The sequence below is a fragment of the Lemur catta genome, chromosome 19, assembly GCF_020740605.2.
Source record: "Lemur catta isolate mLemCat1 chromosome 19, mLemCat1.pri, whole genome shotgun sequence".
Taxonomy (NCBI): domain Eukaryota; kingdom Metazoa; phylum Chordata; class Mammalia; order Primates; family Lemuridae; genus Lemur; species Lemur catta.
Window position 1 is genome coordinate 21726085 of NC_059146.1, and position 23384 is coordinate 21749468.

Below are 23384 nucleotides of genomic sequence, written 5' to 3' on the forward strand. Positions count from 1 at the left end.
CCCACGGATGTTTATCCTGATGCCTCAGAATTTTCTGCCTTCTGATCCAGCCGTCGGCCATCCACACCGCTCCCCGTGCCCCAACACACACACAAAACACACACCCCGTGCAGCTCAAAAACTGGGTGCCATGATAGCTAGTCCTGGGACCCAGGAGACCCATCTGGAGACCCAAGTATTCAGATGATATTCAGCATAACAGTCCCCAGACATCACCCTCCCGGTTCCCCTAACGCCAAGCCCAGGAGGCAGCCCCCACGCCTCCAGCTCCAGCGAACCCCACCCATACTGTCCAGACCCTGGATACGGACATCTGGACCCCGCCATCTCTGAGAGACGTAACCATCCAAACCTATATTAACGTGCAAAATCGTGGGTCCCTCTAGTCCCCTACCTGGGACGTTTGCCTCTGTACCTAGACGTCAGAAACTCATCCCCACTCCCACCCCAGTATCATTTCCAGACCCATAAATCCACAGGAGCAACTGTTTCTGAGAACAATGATTTAATAAATTATGGGATAGATGGGAAAATATATGCAGATGGGAGGTGAAGGGAGACCTCAGGCAGAGGAACTCCCTCCAACCCCAGGTCATAGAAGACTGATTCCTTTTCTTTTCTTTTTTTTTCAGTAGAGACGGGGTCTCGCTCTTGCTCAGGCTGGTCTCGAACTCCTGAGCTCAAATGATCCGCCCACCTTGGCCTTCCAGAGTGCTAGGATTACAGGCGGGAGCCACACAGCACTTGGCCTTGATTTCTTTTCTTTTCTTTCTTTCTTCTTCTTTTCTTTCTTTCTTTTTTTTCTTTTCTTTTCTTTTTTTTTTTTTGAGACAGAATCTCACTGTATTGCCCAGGCTAGAGTGCCATGGCGTCAGCTTGATTTGTTTTCTGATGTAAAAGCGGGGCAGGATCCTGCCTGCTTTTGCTCTTTGGGTAGCCAGAATTCCAGACCCCAACTTCTTCCTCCCTCAGAATCCAGATTCCAGCCTGGGTTCTTGCTGCATCCCTCTCCCCCAGCTTCCTTCTCCCTCCCTTCTCAAAGAACAGGAAAATCCAAGCTACCACCTTCTCCTACAAGCAGCCAGGTGTCCAGGCCCCCAGCTCCCACAGGATTCATGAGTGGAAGCAGACCCCTCTCCCCTGGAGAAACCACAGTTCAGGCTCCCAGCCCCCTCCTCCCATAGGGCCCAGGAGTCTGGGACCCCAGTCCTCCACTCCTCCAGGAATCTGGGCTCCAGTGGGGACCCAGAGCTTGAGTGCAGCTGGGCTGCCTGCTCAGCCCTCTCATAGCTTATGCCTCCACCTCCTGGACCTGGGTGGCGGCCATGTTCTCGTAGATGAGGTTTGCCGTGTTCTCATACATCACCTCCTCTGGGGCTGAGTCTGACTGTTGGAGGAACCGCAGGATGCACTGGTGCAGGAATATGTACTGGGCCTGGAGAGGAGGCATGGAGAATGAGCGGCACCCTCCCCAAGCCTGGGCTGCTCTGAGCCGCAGGGTCCCACATCCTGCCCCCCACCTTCACCCTGTGTCCCTCAGGGGCTCCATCACCTCCGTCTGCACCATCAACGGCCGACTTTCTCTCATCTTCTTCACAAAGCTGAAGGGCCCTACGAGGCCATCACACTCCAGCTGCCGAAGCAGGACATCCAGGGCAATGAGGGTGCCAGTGCGGCCCACGCCAGCACTAGTGGGACAAGGAGAGAGGGTCAGACCATGGGGGAGGGCGGAGTCTGGAGCCCTGGCTGATTAGAGGGTCTGCTTTTGGAGGAATGACAACAACTATGCCTAGAGTTCTTTGTGTCCATCAGACCCTGTTCTAAGTGTCTTATGTGCCCTTTTCTCTCCTCTCAAGTCTAAGAAGTAAGATCTATTAATATCAGCACACCCATTTTACAGATGGGGAAATGAAGGCTGAGTAAAGTGAAGTGTCACATCACAGGTTACTTGGCTGATAAGTGACAGAGTTGGGATTCAAACACAGGAAGATGAACCCCTGAGGTAACAATTTTTAAATTCCTTTAAACATAAAATTAACCATTTTATTTATTTTTTAGAGACAGGGTCTCACTCTGTCACCCGTGCTGGAGTGCAGTGGTGCAGTCATAGCTCACTGCGGTCTCAAACTCCTGGACTCAAGAGATCCTTGCACCTGAGCCTCCAAAATAGGTATGACTACAGGCATGGGACACTGCTCCTGGATGATTTTTTTTTTTTTTGAGACAGAGTCTCCCTCTGCCACCCCTCTAGAGTGCAGTGGCATCATCTTAGCCCACTTCAACCTCAAACTCCTGGCCTCAAGCAATCCTCCCCCCTCAGCCTCCCAAAGTGCTAGGATTACAGGTGTGAGCCACCGTGCTTGGCCCAATTCTTAAAAAGTTTTTTGTAGAGACAGGGTGTGGCTATGTTGCCCAGACTGGTCACGAACTTTTGACCTGAAGCAATACTCCAGCCTCGGCCTCTCAAAGTGCTGGGATTACAGGCATGAGCCACTACACCTGGCCAAAAATTAACCATTTTAATATGAACAATCCAGTGGCATTTAGCACTCACAATGTTGTGCAACCACTGCCTCTATCTACTTGCAGAACACTCTCATCACCTCAAAATGAGGCCCCATGCCCATTAAGCAGTCACTCCCCATTTCCCCCTCTCCCTTCAGCCCCTGGAAACCACTAATCTGTTTCTGTCTCGGTTCATTTACCTCTTCTGGATAGTTCATATTAATGGAATCATGGAATGATATCAGCTCAGCTCTAAAATGGGGAGGGGTGGTGGCTCCCGCCTGTCATCCCAGCCCCTTGGGAGGTCAAGGCGGGAAGCTTGCTTGAGGCCACGAGTTTGAGACCAGCCTGGGCAACATGGTGGGACCCTGTCTCTACCCAAAGACAAATAAATAAGTAAAATGGGGAGGAAACTCTTTTGTCATGCGGGTTGTCCTGAGGATGAGAGAGATGGTGGCTGTTCAATGTTCCACGATGTCAACTGTCACTGAAACCAGAGCCCTAGTTTCAGAGGCAGTCACCCTGGGCAGAGCAAGCTTCCCTCCTCGTGCCCCTAGTGTTTGCATTTAGGTGAAACCTGACCTAAGGGGCTTCAGCCTATCAGGAGAGCAGTTGATGGGTGCAGCCCAGCAATTGAGCACCAGGGGGCGTATTTCAACTGTTTCTCAAACTCTCTGGCTGCGTCCTGCTCCTGCTCCCCCTCCTCTTCCTCATTCATACCTTCTCTTCCTTTCCCCTTTCATCTTTCGTTCCCGTCTTTTCATCCTTACCTTCCTTCTCTCCCACCCCCTCTACAAGCCCCCCGGGACCACCTAACAACACACCACTGTCTGATCCCGAGGTTCTCCCCGGGCAAGGGGGTTCCGGTCCCCACCTGCAATGCACAATAGGCGGGCCTCCCTCCACCGCCTGGTCCAGCCACCACCGGAGCACCTTCCAGAAGGCCAGCAAGGGGTCTGGGGAGTGGGGGACACCGTGATCCGGCCAGGCCAGGTAGTGGAACTGACGCACAGATAGGGTCTTCTGCTCCTCCAGCTGGATGGGGCGAGGGAGAGCGTGTTGGTTCCGGAGACGGGAGACGTGCGTGGGGAGGGCTGTGGGGGTGGTGCGGGATTTACCTGCAAGACCTGTAGATCCCGCACCGCCCAGGTCTCTGTCACCTCCTCACCCACCAGGGTCACCTGCAGGTGCCCATAGGTGCAGGGCTGATCGTCCAGGGGCCAATAATGCTCACACTTCACCTGGGGGAGGATGGGGGTCAGAAAACAGGAGGCGCTTCTGCCTCGTGGCTCTTCTCCCTGGCAGGACCCAGGGGCCACTGGTGCAGATCCGGCCAGGAGGACCCCTCCACCCCAAGGTTAGCGGGATCCCCTTCAGGCCTCATGTGTGGAGCAGCCGATGGCCTCGGGGCGGGAGGGGCCACATTGAAGATGGTTGCAGTCACACTGGAGCAACCAGTGCGGTCTCCACCGGGTCTCCATTGGACCAGCGTCCGGGGCAGGGCCGTGGCTTGGAGCTCAGAGGTCAGCACCCAGGACTGTCCTCTCACCCGGCCAGACTCCATGCAGTTGGTCAGCATGACCAGGGTATGGCTCTGCTGTTCCCACACCAGGCGCCAGAAGTCGCCCACAGTGTGCGGCAGGGGGCCCTGGGCTGCAATGAACTCCAGCGGGCTGTGGAGACCCTGGGTGAGGAAAGCAGGCATGTCAAGGGGGGCTGTGGATGGCCCCTCTGGCCCTTACAGCTCCAGCCTCGCCGAGCACCCTCCGCTCCCAACCACAACCTTACAGGCATGAAGCTGGCGTTGATGTAGTCAGAGCCTGGTTCCCCACGGAAGGGCTTCAGGGACACCCGGGACCAGTCATCTAGAAAGGGGCAGCGTGAGCGATGCAGAGAGACCAGTGAGAGACAGAGAGGCAGAGACAAGTCAGGGACCCAGGGACAGAGGTGGTGCCGAGATGCAGACACTGGGAGCCATGCAGGGACTGAGAGGGGCTGAGGGACCTCGGCTGGGGGAGGCAGGAAGACTCTGAAGGGACTCACGGGGGACGAGTCTCCCACAGGGGGTAAGGGAAGGGGACCGGGTTGGGGTGTGGACCAGGTCGGGGCTGAGGAAGAACGCAGCCGGAGCCTGAGACTCACATGGCAGCACGTTTCTGTAGCGGTTCTTGGCATGGTTCTCTGGAGCTGAGGCCACCATCTGAGAGTGGCCGTGGTCCTCCAGGGCCAATTGCTGGGGGTGGAGGCAGAGGGGGGTTCATGGTGATGGGTTTTCTCTACCTCTCCTGGAGGAGACCCCCAGAACCGCCCTTGCCTTCTCTAGCATCACCCCTTGTTTATTCCTTGCACCCTGGGATTCTATAGCACCCACAAAAACAGAACATAGGTGTGCCACCCACCCTGGGGGCATCTGGGAGGATTTAGGGAGCCATGGGGACTTCTTCACATAGGTGAGAGAGCAGGTGTGGGGAAAACAGACCCTCACCAGGGTTGAAGGGAGTTACTTTAGCATTGACTCATCATTATTTTAAGATTTCAAGGAGTTGAAAGATAACCACACCCGAGAATTTCTGCACCATGGAACAAGACATGCGTTGCTGCCTTTGCTTAAACCCAAAGGGTGCGGGAAGGTCTAGGGTGGGTCTGGGCCACGCGCAGCTGAGCTCAGCCCCTGCATCCCCACCCACCTGGTACTCCTCTGCAAAGCCCCAGTTGCCGTCCTTCTCATTCCTCCTGACGTAGTCAGCGAAATCCTTGGCCAGGATGTCCCCTGGGAAGCTGTGGGTTGAGGGGGAGAGGAGAAAAGATTTTAACCTTTAATCCTGTGCTCTTGGGATAAAAGAAAAGGTGTTTTTGATCTATCTGTGCCACTCCTGGGTATATGCCCAGAAGAAATGAGAGCGAGGACTGGAAGAATTTGCACACCCATATTCACAGCGACATTATTCATAATGGCCTAAAGGTGGAGCAACCTAAGCATCCACAATGGATGAAAGGAAAACAAAACGTGGTCTCCACGTACAATGGAATATCACTCAGCCTTAAAAAGGAAGGAAATTCTGACACCTGCTACAACACAGATGAACCTTGAGGACATTATGCTAAGTGAAATAAGCCAGGCACAAAAAGATGAATACTGCATGACTCCACTCACGTGAGGTCCCTGGAGTAGTCAGATTCAGAGAGACAGAGAGTAGAACGGTGGGTGCCGGGGCTGGGGGCAGAGGAACGAGGGGTTGTTGTTTAATGGGTGCAGAGTTTCAGTTCTGCAACATGAAAAGAGTTCTGGAGGTGGATGGTGGTGATGGTTGCACAATACTCAATACTGAAGAGCTGTATGCTTAAAAATGGTTAAAATGGTAAATTTTTTTTTTTTTTTTGGACAGAGTCTCGCTCTGTCACCTGGGCTACAGTGCCATGGCATCAGCCTAGCTCACTGCAACCTCAAACTACTGGGCTTAAGCGATCCTCCTGCCTCAGCCTCCCGAGTAGCTGAGACTACAGGCACGTGCCACCATGCCCGGCTAATTTTTTCTGTTTTTGGTAGAGACAGGGTCTTGCTCTTGTTCAGGCTGGTCAACCTCAAACTCCTGGGCTCAAGCAGTCCTCCTGCCTCGGCCTTCCAGAGTGCTAGGATTACAGGCATGAGCCACCACACCTGGCCAGTAAATTTTATATTATGTGTATTTTATCACAATTAAATTTTTTTTTAAGTTTTACAAAGTTTTTAAAAGGAAAAGGTGTTTCTTCTCCCATTTGGGGCCACTCCCTTCTGGGCTCTGAGTCCACATCCCTCCCACCTTCTCAGGGGCTTCCAGTGGCCTTTCTTCCCTCCGTTCTATATCGATACCGTCTCCTTTTTCCCTTTAGCTTGTAAATGTGCTGATCTCTCTTCTGTATTTAAAAAAAAAAAAAAGTCCTTTGACCTCATATAGCTGCAGCTCTTTCTCACTTTCCCCCTGATAATGTAGTTTTATAAATGCTGTCCCAACCCAGTTTCGAGGCTGACCAACGGCTGGTCAGTTCCCCTTCTTGAGTGGCCGGTTGAATCCACACCCCAACCCCCACCCCCAATGGGCTCTCACACTGGGGGCTACTGTCCACCTGCCAGCCTCACACCAGGACCACATGCCTGGCAACCCGGCATCGCCCTGTGCCCCAGAGCCCGTGAAATTATTCACACCAGCCGACCCTAAGCCCATTGCCCCTGCCTCACCCGTTCCCTCCCAAGGAAACCACACTAGGGGCTCCCACCCGCAGTTCTCCCTCTCTCCCTCTGCCTCCTGGCCAGCCCTGGTGCTTCCCAGGCAACCCCTCGTGGTGGGACCTGTGAGTATAAAAAGCCCTTTTCGGTGGCAGTCATCTCTCCATCTGTCAGCCTTGCCATACCTAAACGATAAGAAAACCTGTGAAGCCTGTAATCCTAGCACTCTGGGAGGCCGAGGAGGGTGGATCGTTGGAGCTCAGAAGTTTGAGATCAGCCTGAGCAAGAGTGAGACCCCCGTCTCTACTAAAAAATATAGAAAGAAATTAGCTGGACAACTAAATATAAATATAAATATAAATACATATATTTATATATCATATATATGAAAAAAAAAAATATATATATATATAAATTAGCCAGGCATGGTGGCACATGCCTGTAGTCCCAGCTACTCGGTAGGCTGAGGCAGGAGGATCGCTTGAGCCAGGAAGCTGAGGTTGCTGTGAGCGAGGCTGATGCCACAGCACTCCAGCCCGGGCAACAGAATGAGACTTTATTTCAAAAAAAAAAAAAAAGAAAACCTATGAGGACATCCCTTTATGTTCAAACTTCTCATGTGGACCAGTTTTCTCCCCTTCCTTTCACTATGTCACCACGGTCTGGAGTCTATCCCCACTCCTCAGGGAACATCTTTTCCCAGAGTCATCACTGGCCTCCCCATCTTGACGGTCACATCTCAGCCCACACCCCCTTGACGGCCCAGCAGTCCCGGCTGTGCCTTCCGGGTCTTCCCGGCTCTGCCCTCTCCCTGAACACCCTCTCCTGGTTTGGCCCCCACCTCGCCGGCTGCTGCCTGTCCAAAGCCTGGGAGGGCTTCTCTTCCTCTGTCCATCCTGAAAGGGAAGTGTTCCCCAGAGTCCAACCCCAAGCCTGGTTTCTCGCCGGACACACACTTCTTACAGGGTTTTGTCCACTCCTGTGGTTTCACTTTCCATGTATACGTATTGTGATCTCCGAATCTCTCCCTCCAATTCCTCCTTGTGGCTCTCCTGAGCTTCATAGCTATTTCCCACCTAACTCCTGGACGTGTCCACCTGGATGGCCCAGAGGGCTCTCACGCCAGGACACCCAGGAATACGAATTGGGGGTTGCTGGTCGCAAAGTGCCCAACATGTAGACAGGGCCAGACTTCGAATAGAATCAATGCAGCAACACTAGTCAGGCATTGTGGCGCGTGCCTGCAGTCCCAGCTATTTGGGAGGCTGAGGCAGGACGATCTCTTGAGCCCAGAAGTTCGAGGCCACGGTGAGCTATGATGAGGCCACTGCACTCTACCCTGGGTGACAGAGCAAGATTCTATTTCTAAATAAAATAAATAAGCAAAATACATCTAGATTCTGACCACCTGTTACCATCTTCTGGTCTAAGATATAATCATTATATTATATATATTATATATATAATATATATATATAATTATATATATTATATATATTATATTATATTATATTATATTATATTATATTTAATGAGTCATTAAAAATCTCTTCCTGGTTCCCCCACTTCTGCCTTTGCTTCTTAAACATGTTAGATTGTGTCAATCATTGGTCTATCCAAAAGCTCCCATCTCAAAATAAACCAAAGTCCTTACCTTCATCTACAAGGTTCTGTCTGATCTGGTCCCACCTGATACCTCTCTGACCTCATTTCTGACCACCCTCCCCCACATTCATGCTGCTCAGTCTCAGACATGTGCAATGCCCTCCAAATCTCCAGGTGTGCTACTGCCTCCGGGCCTTTGCACTTGCTGGTCCCTCTGCCTGGAATGCCTTTCTCCAGGCATGGGCATGGCCCTTTCTCCCCCTTCCTTTAGGTCTGTACTCAATGACTTCCTGTTAGTCATCTTCTTAGCAAGGTTTTTCCTGGACACCCTATCTAAAATCTCCTCTAATTTTAACACCCAAGCTAAAATACTTCTCTGCTTTTCCTATCCCCCACTCTTGCTTTGCCTCTAAGTGTGTGTCATATTCTTTATTTTCTTATTTGTTAATGTCTTCTTGTGCTAGAATATAAACTCCATGAGGGCAAGAATCATGGTTTAATTTACTGTTTCTTTGGTACCTAGAGCAGTGCCTGATACATAGTAGGTGCTCAGTTAGCATTTGTTGAATGATTGAATGAATGAATGTCCTGGAGCTGAGACAGAATTGAATTCAAAGTCCCTGGCCCAGGCTGCCCAGGGAGCAAGTCGCAATTAAAGGCGCGTGGTCCCTGCTGCTGAGGGCATTAGTCCCTCCTGAGACCTATGTGGGTAGATTCACTGATCCTGCCCTCTGACCCCTCCAGCAAACACCAGCAAACACTCTGACTTGACCAGACAGCGATTCTGCCAGTTGCTCCCCCAAACCGTCTGCTCACCTGAGTACCAGATCCTCGGGGGGTGCTTTCTCTTGGCTCCTCCTATTCCTGGGGAAAGGACATGGGGATGAAAGGCTCAGGGAGCGAGGCTGGAACCAGAGATCCTCCTCCTCCTGCCCCCGCCTCCACCTCCAGGAAGTCAGTCCTGTGCTGAGTCTCACCTCCTCTTCAGGAAGAACACTAGCAGGCCCACCAGGATGAGAAACAGGAGGACGCCCACGATGGCTCCAGCAATGACCCCTGCGGGGAGGAGGCATTGGGAGCCTCAGCCCAGGTCTTGTCTACCGATCTCCCACCTCTGTCCTCGCCTGGCACTGGGGTCAGAGCCTACAGGGTAGATGCTGAGGCTCGGGAGGGGGAAGGGCGAACCCTCTGGCTAAAGCTTCAGCCTCCACTCAGCCTTCCCTCTTCCTCCCTCACTTCCCAGGAGCCTGGTCCAAATACACTTGACCCCTGAACAACACGGGCTTAAACTACACAGGTCCGCTTATACATGGACTGCTTCCTCCTCTGCCACACCTGAGATAGCAAGACTGAGCCTTCCTCTTCCTCCTCCCCCTCAGCCTACTCAACATGAAGATGATGAGGATGAAGGCCTTTATGGTGATCCACTTCCCCTTAATGAATGGTAGATATATTTTCTCTTCCTTATGATCTTCTTAATAACACTTTCTTTTCTCTAGCTTAATTTATTGTAAGAATACAGTATATATCATACTACATATACATACAAAATGTGTGTTATTTCACTGTTTATGTTATTGGTAAAGCTTCTAGTCAACAGTAGGTTATTAGCAGTTAACTTTTTGGGTTTTCTTAATTTATTTTGTTTTATTTTTTTGAGATAGAGTGTTGCTCTGTCACCCTGGGTAGAGTGCAGTGGCATCACCTTAGCTCACTGCAACCTCAGACTCCTGCGCTCAGCCATCCTTCTGCCTCAGCCTCCAGAATAGCTGGGACAACAGGCATGCGCCACCGTGCCCCGCTAAGTTTTCTATTTTTAGTAGAGACAGGGGTCTCGCCCTTGCTCAGGCTGGTCTCGAACTCCTGAGCTCAAGCGATCCTCCTGCCTGGGCCTCCCAGAGTGCTAGGATTACAGGCGTGAGCCACCGTGCCTGGCCAGCAGTTAAGTTTTTGGAGAGTCAAGAGTTATATGCAGATTTTTGACTATGTATAGGGGACTGTTGTTCAAGGGTCAACTGTACATCATATGCTCAGGTGAACTCTCCCCTTCCTTGGCCTAGACCAGTGGTTCTCAACAAGGGTGATTTTGTCCCCAAGGGGACACTGGACAATGTCTGGAGACATTTTTAGTTACTACAACTTGTGGATGGGGGAGCTACTGGCATCCACTGGGTGGAGGTCAGGGATGCTGCTCGATACCTTTCTGTGTACAGTACAGCCCCCCATGACAAAGAAGGACATATCCCCAAATGTCTATATTGAGGAACCACATTGCTGGTTAAGAAACCACTGCCTGAGCAGGGCGTGGTGGCTCACGCTTCTAATCCTATCACTCTGGAGGCCGAGGCGGGAGGATTGCTCGAGGTCAGGAGTTTGAGACCAGCCTGAGCAAGAGCGAGATCCCATCTCCACTAAAAAACTAGCCGGGCATGGTGGTGTGTGCCTGTAATCCCAACTACTCGGGAGGCTGAGGCAGGAGGATTGCTTGAGCCCAGGAGTTTGAGGTTGGCAGTGAGCTAGGTTGATGCCACGGCACTCTAGCCCAGGTGACAGAGCAAGACTCTGTCTCAAAAAAAAAAAAAGGAAGGAAGGAAGGAAGGAAAGAAAGAAAAGAAAGGAAGGAAGGAAGGAAGGAAGGAAGGGGAGAAGAGAGAGAGAGAGAGAGAGACAGAAAGAAAGAAAGAAAGAAAGAAAGATAGAAAGAAAGAAAAGAAAGAAGAAGAAAGAAAGAAAGAAAGAAAGAAAGAAAGAAAGAAAGAAAGAAAGAAAGAAAGAAAGGAAGAGAGAGAGAGAGAGATAGAGAGAGAGAGAGAGAAAGAAGAAAGAAAGAAAGAAAGAAAGAAAGAGAGAGAGAGAGAGAGAAAGAGAGAAAGAAAGAAAGAAAGAAAGAAAAGAAAGAGAGAGAGAGAGAGAGAGAGAGAGAGAGAAAGAAAGAAAGAAAGGAAGGAAGGAAGGAAGGAAGGAAGGAAGGAAGGAAGGAAGGAAGGAAGGAAGGAAGGAAGGAAGGAAGGAAGGAAGGAAGGAAGAAAGAAAGAAAGAAAGAAAGAAAGAAAGAAAGAAAGAAAGAAAGAAAGAAAGAAAGAAAGAAAAGAAAGAAAGAAAGAAAGAAAGAAAGAAAGAAAGAAAGAAAGAAAGAAAGAAAGAAAGAAAGAAAGAAAGAAAGAAAGAAGAAAGAAAGAAAGAAAGGGAAATCAGTCCCTGGCACTGACAGCTTCCATTCTCCCCAGAATCCTTCCAGAGGTCCTGTTTGCTGAGGAAATCTTCCCAGAGGTTCTGTTTGCTGAGGAAAGGACTCCCCAGCAATAGGGCCTCCTGAGGTCTGGGGTTGCCTGAGGGGTGCCTGAGGTCTTGGTTGGTCCCAGGCTCTGATGGGCACAGTTTTCCCAGGATCCGTCCTGGATAGACTCAGGCCCACGGCCCATCTCCACCAGCCTTGGGGGCCCCCCAGGCTGCTGCTCCTCCATATTCCTGGTCACTAGGACAGCCTGCTTGTCAACAGGCTCAGGTAGGGTCTCACAGCCTACAGAGGAGACTCATTTCCCTTAGGGACTTGGTCCCACAGAATTGGACCAGAGTATCTGTCCTCCCAGGGACCATTGTTGAGGAAAAGACACTCCCAGACAATGGGATCCAGTGAAGTCTGGTTTGAAGTAGTATCCGTTCATCACAGCACCAACCTCCCATTTCTGTCCAGATTGGAAGGAGACCAGTCTCATAGGAGCCCCTGTTCCTGGGATGGGGCAAAGGGAGGCTTATAGCCTTAGGCTTGGTACATAATCAGAACTTTCCAAAGTGTAAGCTTCAAACTTCTTCAAGTACCCCATTGATAACTGTAAAATCATGCGGCCACACTGGCAAACAGATCTGGCCTTTGAACACAGAGTTAGCGTGGTGTCCCGTCGATCCCACCCTGGGTACATGCCCAAGAGAAATCAAAACCTACGTCCACACAAAACATGTACACGAATGTTCATAGTAGTGGTACTTATCATAGGCAGACACTGGAAACAGCTCGACGGAGCCCTCAGCTGAAGACGGATAATATTATTACACGTTACCACCTGGATGAACCTTTAAAACATTATGCTCAGTGAAAGTGGCCATTCACAAAGGACCACATAATGTGTGATTACACCCTTATGAAATACCCAAGAGAGGCAAATCTTTATAAGTGGAAAGTAGATTAGAGATTTCTCAGAGTTAGGGGCCAAGAAATGGGGGAATCAAAGGGCTGATGGCTAAGGGGAGTGAATTTTCTCTTCGGAGTATTGAAAATATCCTAAAATTGATAGTGGCGATGGTTGTGCAACACTGTGAATATACTAAAAGTCGTGGAGTTGTAACTTGCAGTGGGTGAATTGTATGTTATGAGAACTGTACCTCAATAAAGCTGTTTTAAAGGAAACAGGAACAACAGACTCCCATGGATTCCCTTGTCAGGGCCTGATGGCCCCTGCGGGCTGCTCACCTGCACTCTCCGTGTGGCAGGTCACCGGGGCAGACTGGGCCCTCATTCCGTCCCACACGGTGGTGATGGTGGCTGTGTAGGACCGAGCCGGCCCGAGACCCGACACAGGCACGCCCTGTCCACATGCAGACCTGTCCTGGGAGACCTGCTGCTTGCCCACTGCCAACTCGAAGGCCTCGTAGCCCCCCGAGGGGCAGGACCAGGTCAGGATGACCCCATAGCCCCCGGAGGTGCTGGCGCAGGATGTGATGGTGACCGAGTCTGGGGCTGGGTGAAGGGAAGTAGAAGAGTCAGTAGGAGCCGTCCAAGAGGGCTTCCCACCACCTTCCACCCACCACCAGCACTTGGCATGCCAGTCCCCTGGGACAAGCCAGCCCTTCCTCCCCCAGACCCAAATACCTCACCTTGCCCCACTTTCCATTCTCCTCAAATTAACACAAATAGGTCCCTGAAAACTATGACTCCCATGAGCCCTTAGGCTCTCCATAGTGCCGCAGCATATGAGTTCCCAGCCCCATGGCCTGATGGGATTTTTAGTCCATTCATCTCCCTTGGCCCTCCAGGTCTGACCTACGCCCAGGCCACCAGGTAAAGGAAGGGGGGGGCATCTCACCTGTGGATGCCTGGAGGCTTTGTATGGAACTGGCTACATCATTCCTCACTGCCCACACGCTGAAGTTGTACAGAGTCCCAGGTTCAAGGTCCTCCACCTCGTACCAAGTCTCATTGGTGCTGGAGGTCTGGTTGGCCCAATCTCCTTGGGGGCTTTGCTCCCTCTGGGTGTGTCCCTCGCTGGCCCACTGGACCCAGTATATGTAAAGCCCAAAGTGGCGGTCTGTGGGGGCCTTCCACCACAGGGTGACTGAGTTGTTGGTCTGAGTTCTTTTCTGCAGATCTGTGACCTCATTGGGAGCTGAGAAGTGAGGGTAGAGGCCTGAAGGCAGATATCCTCAAAGACCCTCCTACCTGAGCCTGCTCACCTGCCCCTCCCAGCAAAGCTGAGATGCCCATTATCCATGGCTCTAGAAGAGCGAACCACAGAAAAGAGCTTAGAAACCCAAGCACTGTAGGGACCAGGATCGCCCTGGGTCCTGCCTGTCACCTTTTGGTTCCCAGCAGACATGAGTCCCTGAAACTACAACTCCCATGAGGCCTTGGAATCTCCGTCAATGAAACTGTAACTCCCAAAAAGTCCATTTCCCAAAGGCAGAAAAGACAGACCCCATAGTTTGGAAAACCCTGGTTGCAGAGGGACGATGCTCCCAGAAGCAGGACCTACAAGTTCAAGCTCCAGTGAGGTTGGATAGGGTCAACGGGCACCCCTCATCCCCCAAGAAGCTCCCAAAGGCCCTTCATCTTTTTCCTTGCCCCATCCCAATAGGTCCAGAACCAGACTGTATCTCACCGGTTGCTACAGTAAGGGTCCTGGTATAGCCTCTGACTTCATTCCTCTCTGCCCAGATGGTGAGGTTGTACAGGCTCCCAGGGTTCAGTTCCTTTAGGGTGATTCCAGTGTCTGAGGTGTTTTGGGTCCTAGAGTCAGTCACGTCCTCCTCGAGGACCCATGAGACCCAGTAGGTGTAGACAAAATCACCTGGGCCCTCGGGAGGTGTCCAGTTCAAGGTGATGGAGCTGTTGGTCTGGTTTTGCACACTGAGACTTGTCACTGTGTTGGGGACTGGTGGAAGGAGAAGAGAGTCAGGATTTCCATGTTCCCCAGTCCCCAAGAGTCCAGAATACAGTGAAATGCCCTGTCCATGTGCAGCCCAGCGTGTTAAGAAACACTTCCCAGCGATGGGACCGCGAATGGCCTGGGCTCTTGCAGCCCCACGCCTAGTGGCAGGAGAAATCTGAAGAGGCTCTCCGCTTCTGCAGGGCAAAGCCAGTCCCAGGTGCGGCTACATCTCTCCTGTGGACTCGGGTAAGGGATTGTCCTGGCTCAGTGAAGCTGGGGAGACTATGGATTAAAGGGTCAAAGCATCTTTGCCAGTTCTTAATCTCTCACCAGAACAGAGTGTAGGCATTGAGGCCTCTCACCTGTGGAGATGCTAAGACTCTGCCCGGAGTCAAGCACTCCATTCTTCTCCACCCACACCCAGAATTCATATGAGGATCCGGGTTCAAGTCCGTCCACTGTGACCCTGGTGTCTGTTATGTTTCGGGTCTCATTTCTGCCACCTTCTCCAGTGCACTGGACCCGGTACGTGTAGTTCTGCGTGTCGGGGCCCTCGGGGACCTCCCAGCTCAGGGAGATGGAGCTATTGGTCTGAGCCTCCTCTGTCAGGTTCCTCACTGAGTTGGGAGCTGAGAAATTAGGAAGAAGATCCAAATTGAACAGGGGTACAGAAAAGAGAGGGGACATGCAGTGGGCATATTTGGTCATCACAGTTCCCAGTTTTCCCTCAAGTGCTGGTCCCAGTGGATGTAGGGAGTGTGGCCTAGACCGGTGCTTCTCAAACTCGAATGTGCATACATGTCACTAGGAATCTTGTTAAAATGCAGGTTCTGAGTCCGTAGGTCTGGGATGAGACTGGGATTCTGTGCTTCCAATCAGCTCTAGAGGGCCACCGATGCTGCCCACACATGGACCATACTTTCAGTAGCAAGGGGTCTGGGCCAGCGCTTGCCAACTGAACTTCTGCCATGATGGAAATGCTCTCCCACCTTCCAACATGGTAGGTACAACACCAGTAGAGGATGGAGGGGGGACTGGGAGGCCGTCATTAAGGTACATGAGATATGCAACAGAATTTGCAATATTATGCAATTTGGGTGGACTTAAATTTAAGTAGCCACATGTGGCTAGTGGCTACCATATTGGACAACAAAGGTGTAGAACAGGAGAGTTACCCAAGTCAGGGTGAGGGAACTGATGGTCTGAGCTTCCATCCTGAAGACAATGGAATACTTTGGAATTAGGAAAAGAGTCATAGGGTCAGAGTGTCCACATTCCATAGCACATAATCCCTTAGAGCTCAGGCAGCATGCCTTGGTCCCTATACATCCCTGGTCACTAAGAAAAACACACCCTAGTACTATGGTCTAGAAAGCAGCCCCCAGACCCTAACTCAGAGGCAGGAGGGCCTGTGGACACTGTTTTCTTATCTCCTGAACCAAGATATCCCTGGGATATGGCCAGTCTCTCCTGCAGATCGCTGCAGGTCTGGCCCAGTGAGTCAGTCCTAAGGACATTTCTCCCACTGTGCCCAGAGCAGAGGCCAGAGGAAGTGACACCTTCTCTCATAGGTTCTCAGCCATGCCCTACCACCTTCTTCATGAAGAACAAAAGGGGACAGAACAAGGAGTGGATGTGGGTGCTTCTCACCTGTGGCCGCCACGAAGGTCAGCCTGGAGCCAGGTACTTCATCCTTCTCCGCCCACACAGAAAATTCATACAAGGACGCCGGTGTAAGTCCACCCACTGTGTCACTGGTACTTGTTGTGTTTTGGGTCTCATTTTTGCCACCATCTCCAGTGCACTGGACCCAGTAGGTGTAGTTCTGCATGTCTGGGCCCTCGGGGACCTCCCAGCTCAGGGAGATAGAGCTGTTGGTCTGAGCCTCCACTATCAGGTTTCTGACTGCGTTGGGAGCTGAAAATTGGGACAGGAAGAGAAATCGGCTGTAGTTTTTGGTCCTGAAAATTTCCAGCCTTTCCTTAACCAATAGGCCCAGCAGGGGCAGCCAGGATGGCCCAGACCTGTGCCCTCCATGTGGCAGCCACAAATTCCACGTGACCCTTGAGCTCTCATGATGTGGGTCATGGGAACTGAAATTGTGCTATAAGTGCACGATGCACACCGAGTTTTGCAGAATTAGTATGAAATTAAGAATGTCAACTATGCTGTTGATCCTTTTGTATATTAATTACATGTCCAAATGATAATAAATTGGATCTACTGGGCTACTGAAAATATCTCATGATAATTAATTTCACCCGTTTCTTTTTGCTACCTTGATATGACTGATTGATAGAATATTGAAATTTGCATGTGAGGTTTTCATTATATTTCACTGGATGAGCTGCCAAGTTCTCCTGTCAGTTGTCACCCACCCCCTTCCACCTCCCCATCCTTATTTTTTCAGAGACAGGGTCTCACCTTGTCACCCAGGCTGGAGTGCAGTGCCATCATCATAGCTCACTGCAGCCTTGAAGTTGGATGCTCAAGCGATCCCCCTGTATCTGCCTCCCAACGCGCTGGGATTGCAGGAGTGCGCCGCTACGTCCAGCCCCACCTCCCTTTAAGAACGTTTAAAGCTGCTTCTCACCCGTGGAGGTATTGAGATGCTCCGCGGAGCTAGTGACTCCATCCATTTCCACCCATACAGAAAATGCATACGAAGACCCAGGTTCAAGTCCCTCCACTGTGATCCTGGTGTCTGTTGTGTTTTGGGTCTCATTTTTGCCACCATCTCCAGTGCACTGGACCCAGTAGGTGTAGTTCTGCGTGTCGGAGCCCTCGAGGACCTCCCAGCTCAGGGAGATGGAGCTGTTGGTCCGAGCCTCCACTGTCAGGTTCCTCACTGGGTTGGGAGCTGAGAATTGGGAAGGAGGGTCCGGTGTAAACAAGGGGGCAGATCAGAACTGTCCCTCACACTGCCCTGAGCTCTTGCCCCAAATCTAGAAACAACAGCTCTCATAGACCCTGACACAACCACCAGATCCCCAGAGGGATCCCCCCCTACAGAGGCTCACGGGCGCTGAGGTCCCACCTGAGTGGGCAATGGATTGGGGCACGGGTCACTCACCAGCTGCCTTGGCCCCTGTCCAGCTGCACAGGCCCTGGTAAGACCCAGAAAAGAAGGAATCAGCCTCTGAGCCTCACCTCCCTTGACCAGAGTGACACTGGGGCTGGGTGGGGCAGTCACTCTCACAGCTTCTGTCCCGCCCCCCTGAGTCAGCCCTGCAGGAGGAGAGGAGGGAGACAGTGGCGCTGGGCTGTGACAAAGGTCACCCCAGTGTCCCTGGTTCCTGGGGGAGGAGGACAGGGAGAGGTCAGGGGTGGAGCTCCAGGGACCCAGCAGTTGGGTTTGGCTCTAACCGATAAGGCCCAGAGATAAACTTAATGGTTTCGTTTCCCAAAAATACAGCCTTGGAAAAACTGGGGGCTGGGAGCAAGCAGCAGACTGGGGAGAGAGAAAAAGACTGAGGCTGGGGACCCCTGGGTGTAAGGGAGGAGGGGCTGGGGGGACCCCTGGGTGTGAGGGAGGAGGGGCTGGGGGGACCCCTGGGTGTGAGGGAGGAGGGGCTCGGGTCCTGGGTGTGAGGGAGGTGGGGTTGGGGGACCCCTGGGTGTGAGGGAGGAGGGGCTGGGGGACCCCTGGGTGTGAGGGAGGAGGGGCTGGGGGGACCCCTGGGTGTGAGGGAGGAGGGGTTGGGGGATCCCTGGGTGTGAGGGAGGAGGGGCTGGGGGGACCCCTGGGTGTGAGGGAGGTGGGGCTGGGGGGACCCCTGGGTGTGAGGGAGGAGGGGCTGGGGGGACCCCTGGGTGTGAGGGAGGAGGGGTTGGGGGATCCCTGGGTGTGAGGGAGGAGGGGCTGGGGGGTCCCCTGGGTGTGAGGGAGGTGGAGCTGGGGGGACCCCTGGGTGTGAGGGAGGAGGGGCTGGGGGGACCCCTGGGTGTGAGGGAGGAGGGGTCGGGGGATCCCTGGGTGTGAGGGAGGAGGGGCTGGGGGGACCCCTGGGTGTGAGGGAGGAGGGGCTCGGGGGACCCCTGGGTGTGAGGGAGGAGGGGCTGGGGGACCCCTGGGTGTGAGGGAGGAGGGGTTGGGGGATCCCTGGGTGTGAGGGAGGAGGGGCTGGGGGGACCCCTGGGTGTGAGGGAGGAGGGGTTGGGGGATCCCTGGGTGTGAGGGAGGAGGGGCTGGGGGGACCCCTGGGTGTGAGGGAGGAGGGGCTGGGGGACCCCTGGGTGTGAGGGAGGAGGGCTCGGGTCCTGGGTGTTCCAAAGCAGAGCTTGTCTTGCCTGAAGTCAGAGCAGACACGTAGTTTCCTAAGAGCACAGGTGGAGGTGTAAGACTGCCCCACAGCCTCTGCCAAACCAGAAGCCTCCTGCTTCTCGGGGAATCACCAGCCCTACGGCCTCAGGACCCCGGCTCCCTCACCCTCAGACTGAGGCATCCTGCTCCAAGTCCATGCCTCCCTTAGGACCCGACTCCGGCCCTGCGCGGGCACTTACCAGCAGCACCAGGCTCCCCCAGGCCCCGAGGCCCCCGCCAGCCCTGGCCATGTCTCCAGACACTGCCGAGGGACCCAGGAGTCCCAGGCCTGGTCCTTCCACCTGCTGGACTTTGAACCCAAGAATTTCCCCTTTCCCAGCCCACTGGTGAGGCCAGAGGGCAGGGCGGGAAGGGGAGGAGGAGGAAGTGGAGGCTTCAAGTGTGAGAGCCCAGCTCCCAGCCCTGCCCCTGCCCTCACCTTCCTTCCTCACCTCTGCTTCTTGCCCTGACACTGGAGACTCCTCTGATCTCGTTCCAGCCCTGCTTGACTCCTCGGCCCCCAGCCCACCCCACTTTGTCCCACGAGAGCTCCCTCTGCCTCACCCAGTAGGTCCCCACCTCCCGGCCTTTGCAGACGCTGTCTCCTGCCAGGTGCCCATGCCTGCCTTCTCCCAGAGCCTCCTGCTCCTCCTCCAATAGGATTCCTCCCAGATGTCCCCCCTGGCTGCGTCAGAGGCCTTCTTAGCCCCGTCAGGCCCCTGTGCTGTGTCTGTCCCTGTGGCAGACAGCAGACTTTATTTGCATATCCACCTTGCCACGTTCTACCTGGGACCTTGACCAAGTGACTTAAATTCAGTGACTCAGATCCCTCATCTGTAAAGAATGGGCACAGCTCCTTGTAAACGTGCTGCAAGGAGTGGGTGAGTCGGTATGTAAAACGTCAGAGGACGATGCCCGGCCTGTTTTAAACACTCAATAAATCTTAGTCATGTTTTTTGGTTCATCCCTGGACTTTCAGCAGGGGCCTGGCGCTAGGACTTTTCAGGCCTCCAGGCTGCCTTAACTTCACAGATACTATGGAAGTTAAGAATATAGATCCCAGTTGGGCACAGTGGCTCACTCCTGTAATCTCAGCACTCTGGGAGGCTGAGACAGGAGGATCGCTTGAGGCCAGGAGTTCGAGACCAGCCTGAGCAAGAAAGAGCAAGACCCTATCTCTACAAAAAATAGAAAAATTAGCTGGGCATCATGGTGGGTGCCTGTAGTCCCAGCTATTAGGGAGGCTGAGGCAGGAGGATCGCTTGAGCCCAGGAGTTCGAGGTTGCTGTGAGCTAGGCTGACACCACGGCACTCTAGCCTGGGCGACAGAGCGAAACTGTGTCTCAAAAAAGAATACAGCAGCTTTGTTTTGGTTCTTACTTATGTGATCTTGAGCGATTCATTCAACCTCTCTATATCTCTGTCTCTTTGTTTTTAAAATGGACTTCAAATACTATCTACCTTGGATACAAAGCAGCTACCTCCTTCTGGCCAGTTCTGGAAACATAGATATATCCGGGTCCCCAACTGGAAAAAAACGTTGCCCATTGGTCAGGTCAGTGGAGTCTGATAGAAGGAGGTAGGGGTCGACAGCCATACCACCCTGAACACACCCGATCTCGTCTGATCTCAGAAGCTAAGCAGGGCCTGGTTAGTCCTTGGAAAGGAGAAGGAGGTCGGGGCCTCTCTGGGGTTAATTGTTACTATGTATCAAAGGGTTTGGAGAATAGTGATTGACATGGGAAGCACCTTCCTGGTTTGTGAAAAAAATAGCTCAGTTATGCTCACCTACCACTGCCAGAAGGCTCTGTAGTGAATTACACAGAATGCACTATATTGTGTATTTGTGCTTAATAAAAACAAAATGAAAGAGACAAATATGCTCTCTACCTGAAAATGTTATGGTGAGTTACGCTGAGGCCATATGTTTATTGCTGTGTAATAAACAAGACTCAGTGGCTTAGACAGTAATGAACATTTATTATCACTCAGGATCCTTGTGCAAGGAATTCAGCAGTGGCCCAGCTGGGTGGTTGTGGCTCAGTTTCTCATGAGGTTGCTGTCAAGACATTGGCTGGGGCTGCTCCATTTGAAGCTGGACGGGAGATGGAGGGTCCACCTCCACGACGGTTCACTCACGTGGCTATTGGCACGAGGCCTCGGTTCTTCACCTCGTGGACTTTACCACGGTGCATCTTGAGCATCCTCACAACATGGCTACTGGCTTCTCCCAGAGTGGGTGACCCAAGAGAGACAGTAGGCAGAATGCCTTTTACAGCACCGCCTTAGAAGGCACACACCATCACTTCTGGTGCATCTTATTTATTACACTGGCCACCCTATTCAGTGTGGGAGGGGACAACACAAAGCTGTGAAAACCAGGAAGTGAGGGTCATTGGGGCCATCGTGGATGCAGTTAGCTACCAAGACATATTTGCACATAGTAGTCATTCAATAAATGTTTGCCATGTTTACTATTTTCTGAAATATGCACCCCATTTGTCCAGCACATGTTATAAACGGGAAGGAAAGAGAAGGAAGTAATACTTATTGCACTGCCCTGGGAGCACCTCAGCTCTTTGACACTGTTCCCACTGCAGAGGAGGAAGCTGGGGCCCAGAGGGAACCAGGCAGGAAAATTCAACTTTTGTCTCCAGGGCTAGACTTTGCTTCCCCCATTCTCTGTCCTCTTACACACATCCCCTGAGATGTGTGGATTCATTTATCTGCACACATTACCTCAAGGCATTCCTGAATATCCTACAATTGGAATTGTAGGAATTTTTATTTTTTCCTTATGTTTTTCTCTGATTTAAAATTTTCATTAGATAAGCACATTTTAGCTGGGCATGGTGGTTCACGCCTGTAATCCCAGCACTTTGAGAGGCTGAGGTGGGAGGATCACTTGAAGCTAGGACTTTGAGACCAGTCTGGGCAACATAGCGAGATTCTATCTCTAAAAAAATAAAATAAAATTAGCCGGGCATGGTGGCACATGCCTGTAGTCCCAGCTACTCAGAAGGCTGAGGCAGGAGGATCGCTTGAGCCCAGGAGTTGGAGGTTGCTGTGAGCGAGGCTGACACCACGGCACTCTAGCCCGGGCAACAGAGTGAGACACTGTCTCAAAAAAAAAAACGAAGGAAAGAAAGAAAGAAGGAAGGAAATCTATTACATATAAAGAAGCCAACTCCTGCCCAAGTCCTGACTCTCCTACAACAGCAATCGGCCATATCATTTCCATTTCTGAGACTTGGAATACATCCTGCCCTCACTCAGGTTTCAGCCAGTCTGGTCACAGCCAGTTTGAGTGGGACATTCAGGGGCTAAATCCTGCGGCACAATCAACTGGACCAATCAAAGGAGGTTCTGTACCTGGGTAATAATAGCGGTGAATTCATTTTATTACAGAAGAATTTCACTGCTTTGTGTTCCTCACATAATTTATAAACAGGACAAATTATTTCTTTCTTTCTTTTTTTTTCTTTTTTTGAGACAGAGTCTTACTCTGTTGCCCTGGCTAGAGTGCTGTGGTGTCAGCCTAGCTCACAGCAATCTCAAACTCCTGGGCTTAAGTGATCCTCCTGCCTCAGCCTCCTGAGTAGCTGGGACTACAGGCATGCGCCACCATGCCCAGCTAATTTTTTCTATATATATTTTTAGCTGTCCAACTGTAGACTCCCATCCTCACCTCCACTCCTGGCCCCCTCCCCAGACTCCCCACCTTCCGCACCTACCCCTCCCACCTGCAGGAACTCCACTCTTCTCTTTGCTGTATTTAAATTCACATCCTTAAATCCACATCCAAGGCCGGGCACGGTGGCTCACGCCTGTAATCCTAGCACTCTGGGAGGCCGAGGCGGGCGGATTGTTTGAGCTCAGGAGTTCGAGACCAGCCTGAACAAGAGCAAGAACCCATCTCTACTAAAAATAGAAAGAAATTATATGGACAGCTAGAAAAAATATATATAGAAACATTAGCCAGGCATGGTGGAGCATGCCTGTAGTCCCAGCTACTTGGGAGGCTGAGGCAGGAGGATCGCTTGAGCCCAGGAGTTTGAGGTTGCTGTGAGCTAGGCTGATGCCACGGCACTCTAGCCTGGGCAACAGAGTGAGACTCTGTCTCAAAAAAATAAATAAATAAATAAATAAATGCACATCCGAACTGTAGCAGTCTCCTTTCTGCTGTAAGAGTCCCTAAAGACAGCTCATGGGTGCAGAAGTGGAGTAGGGTCTCAGCAGCTCAGACCTGTCATGTCCTCAGAGGCAGAACCTGAGGCCCCAAGAGCAGCAGCTTGAAAAGGTCACACAGCCAGAGGACCACAGCTGGGTTTGAACTTCCTTACCACTAAATTTCCACCCCTTGTTACCTATCCCCTCGTCTGAGGTCCCTTCACCCGTGGTCCCCTCCCCCCCTCCTCCCATATCACATGTGACTGGGAGTCGGTTGAGCCGTGTCCTCTAAAAAGATGTGTCCAATTCCTAACCCATGGTACCTATGAATGTGATGCTATTTAGAAATAGGGTCTCTGCAGATGTAATTAAGGATCTTGAAAGGGAGCCATCCTGACTTGGAGTGGGCTCCAAACCGCAACAGGTGCCGAGAGGAGCAGAGGGCAGAGACGTG

General features: G+C 52.0%; 1 protein-coding gene across 1 annotated transcript; it reads right to left on the bottom strand.

Annotated features, from left to right (window-relative positions):
• Positions 1 to 830: 830 nt before the first annotated feature.
• On the bottom strand, positions 831 to 20964 carry PTPRH (protein tyrosine phosphatase receptor type H). The gene is made up of 18 exons (XM_045531825.1): positions 20900 to 20964; positions 17608 to 17753; positions 17051 to 17317; positions 16108 to 16374; positions 14820 to 15086; positions 14188 to 14460; positions 13396 to 13695; positions 12783 to 13049; positions 9292 to 9370; positions 9131 to 9178; positions 5193 to 5283; positions 4648 to 4738; positions 4294 to 4370; positions 4055 to 4189; positions 3624 to 3746; positions 3380 to 3540; positions 1553 to 1688; positions 831 to 1435 (listed from the first exon to the last, which is right to left on the bottom strand). Exons 1-18 carry the CDS (start codon positions 20962 to 20964, stop codon positions 1292 to 1294), a joined length of 2937 nt encoding a protein of 978 aa, XP_045387781.1. The 3' UTR covers positions 831 to 1291.
• Positions 20965 to 23384: the final 2420 nt, after the last annotated feature.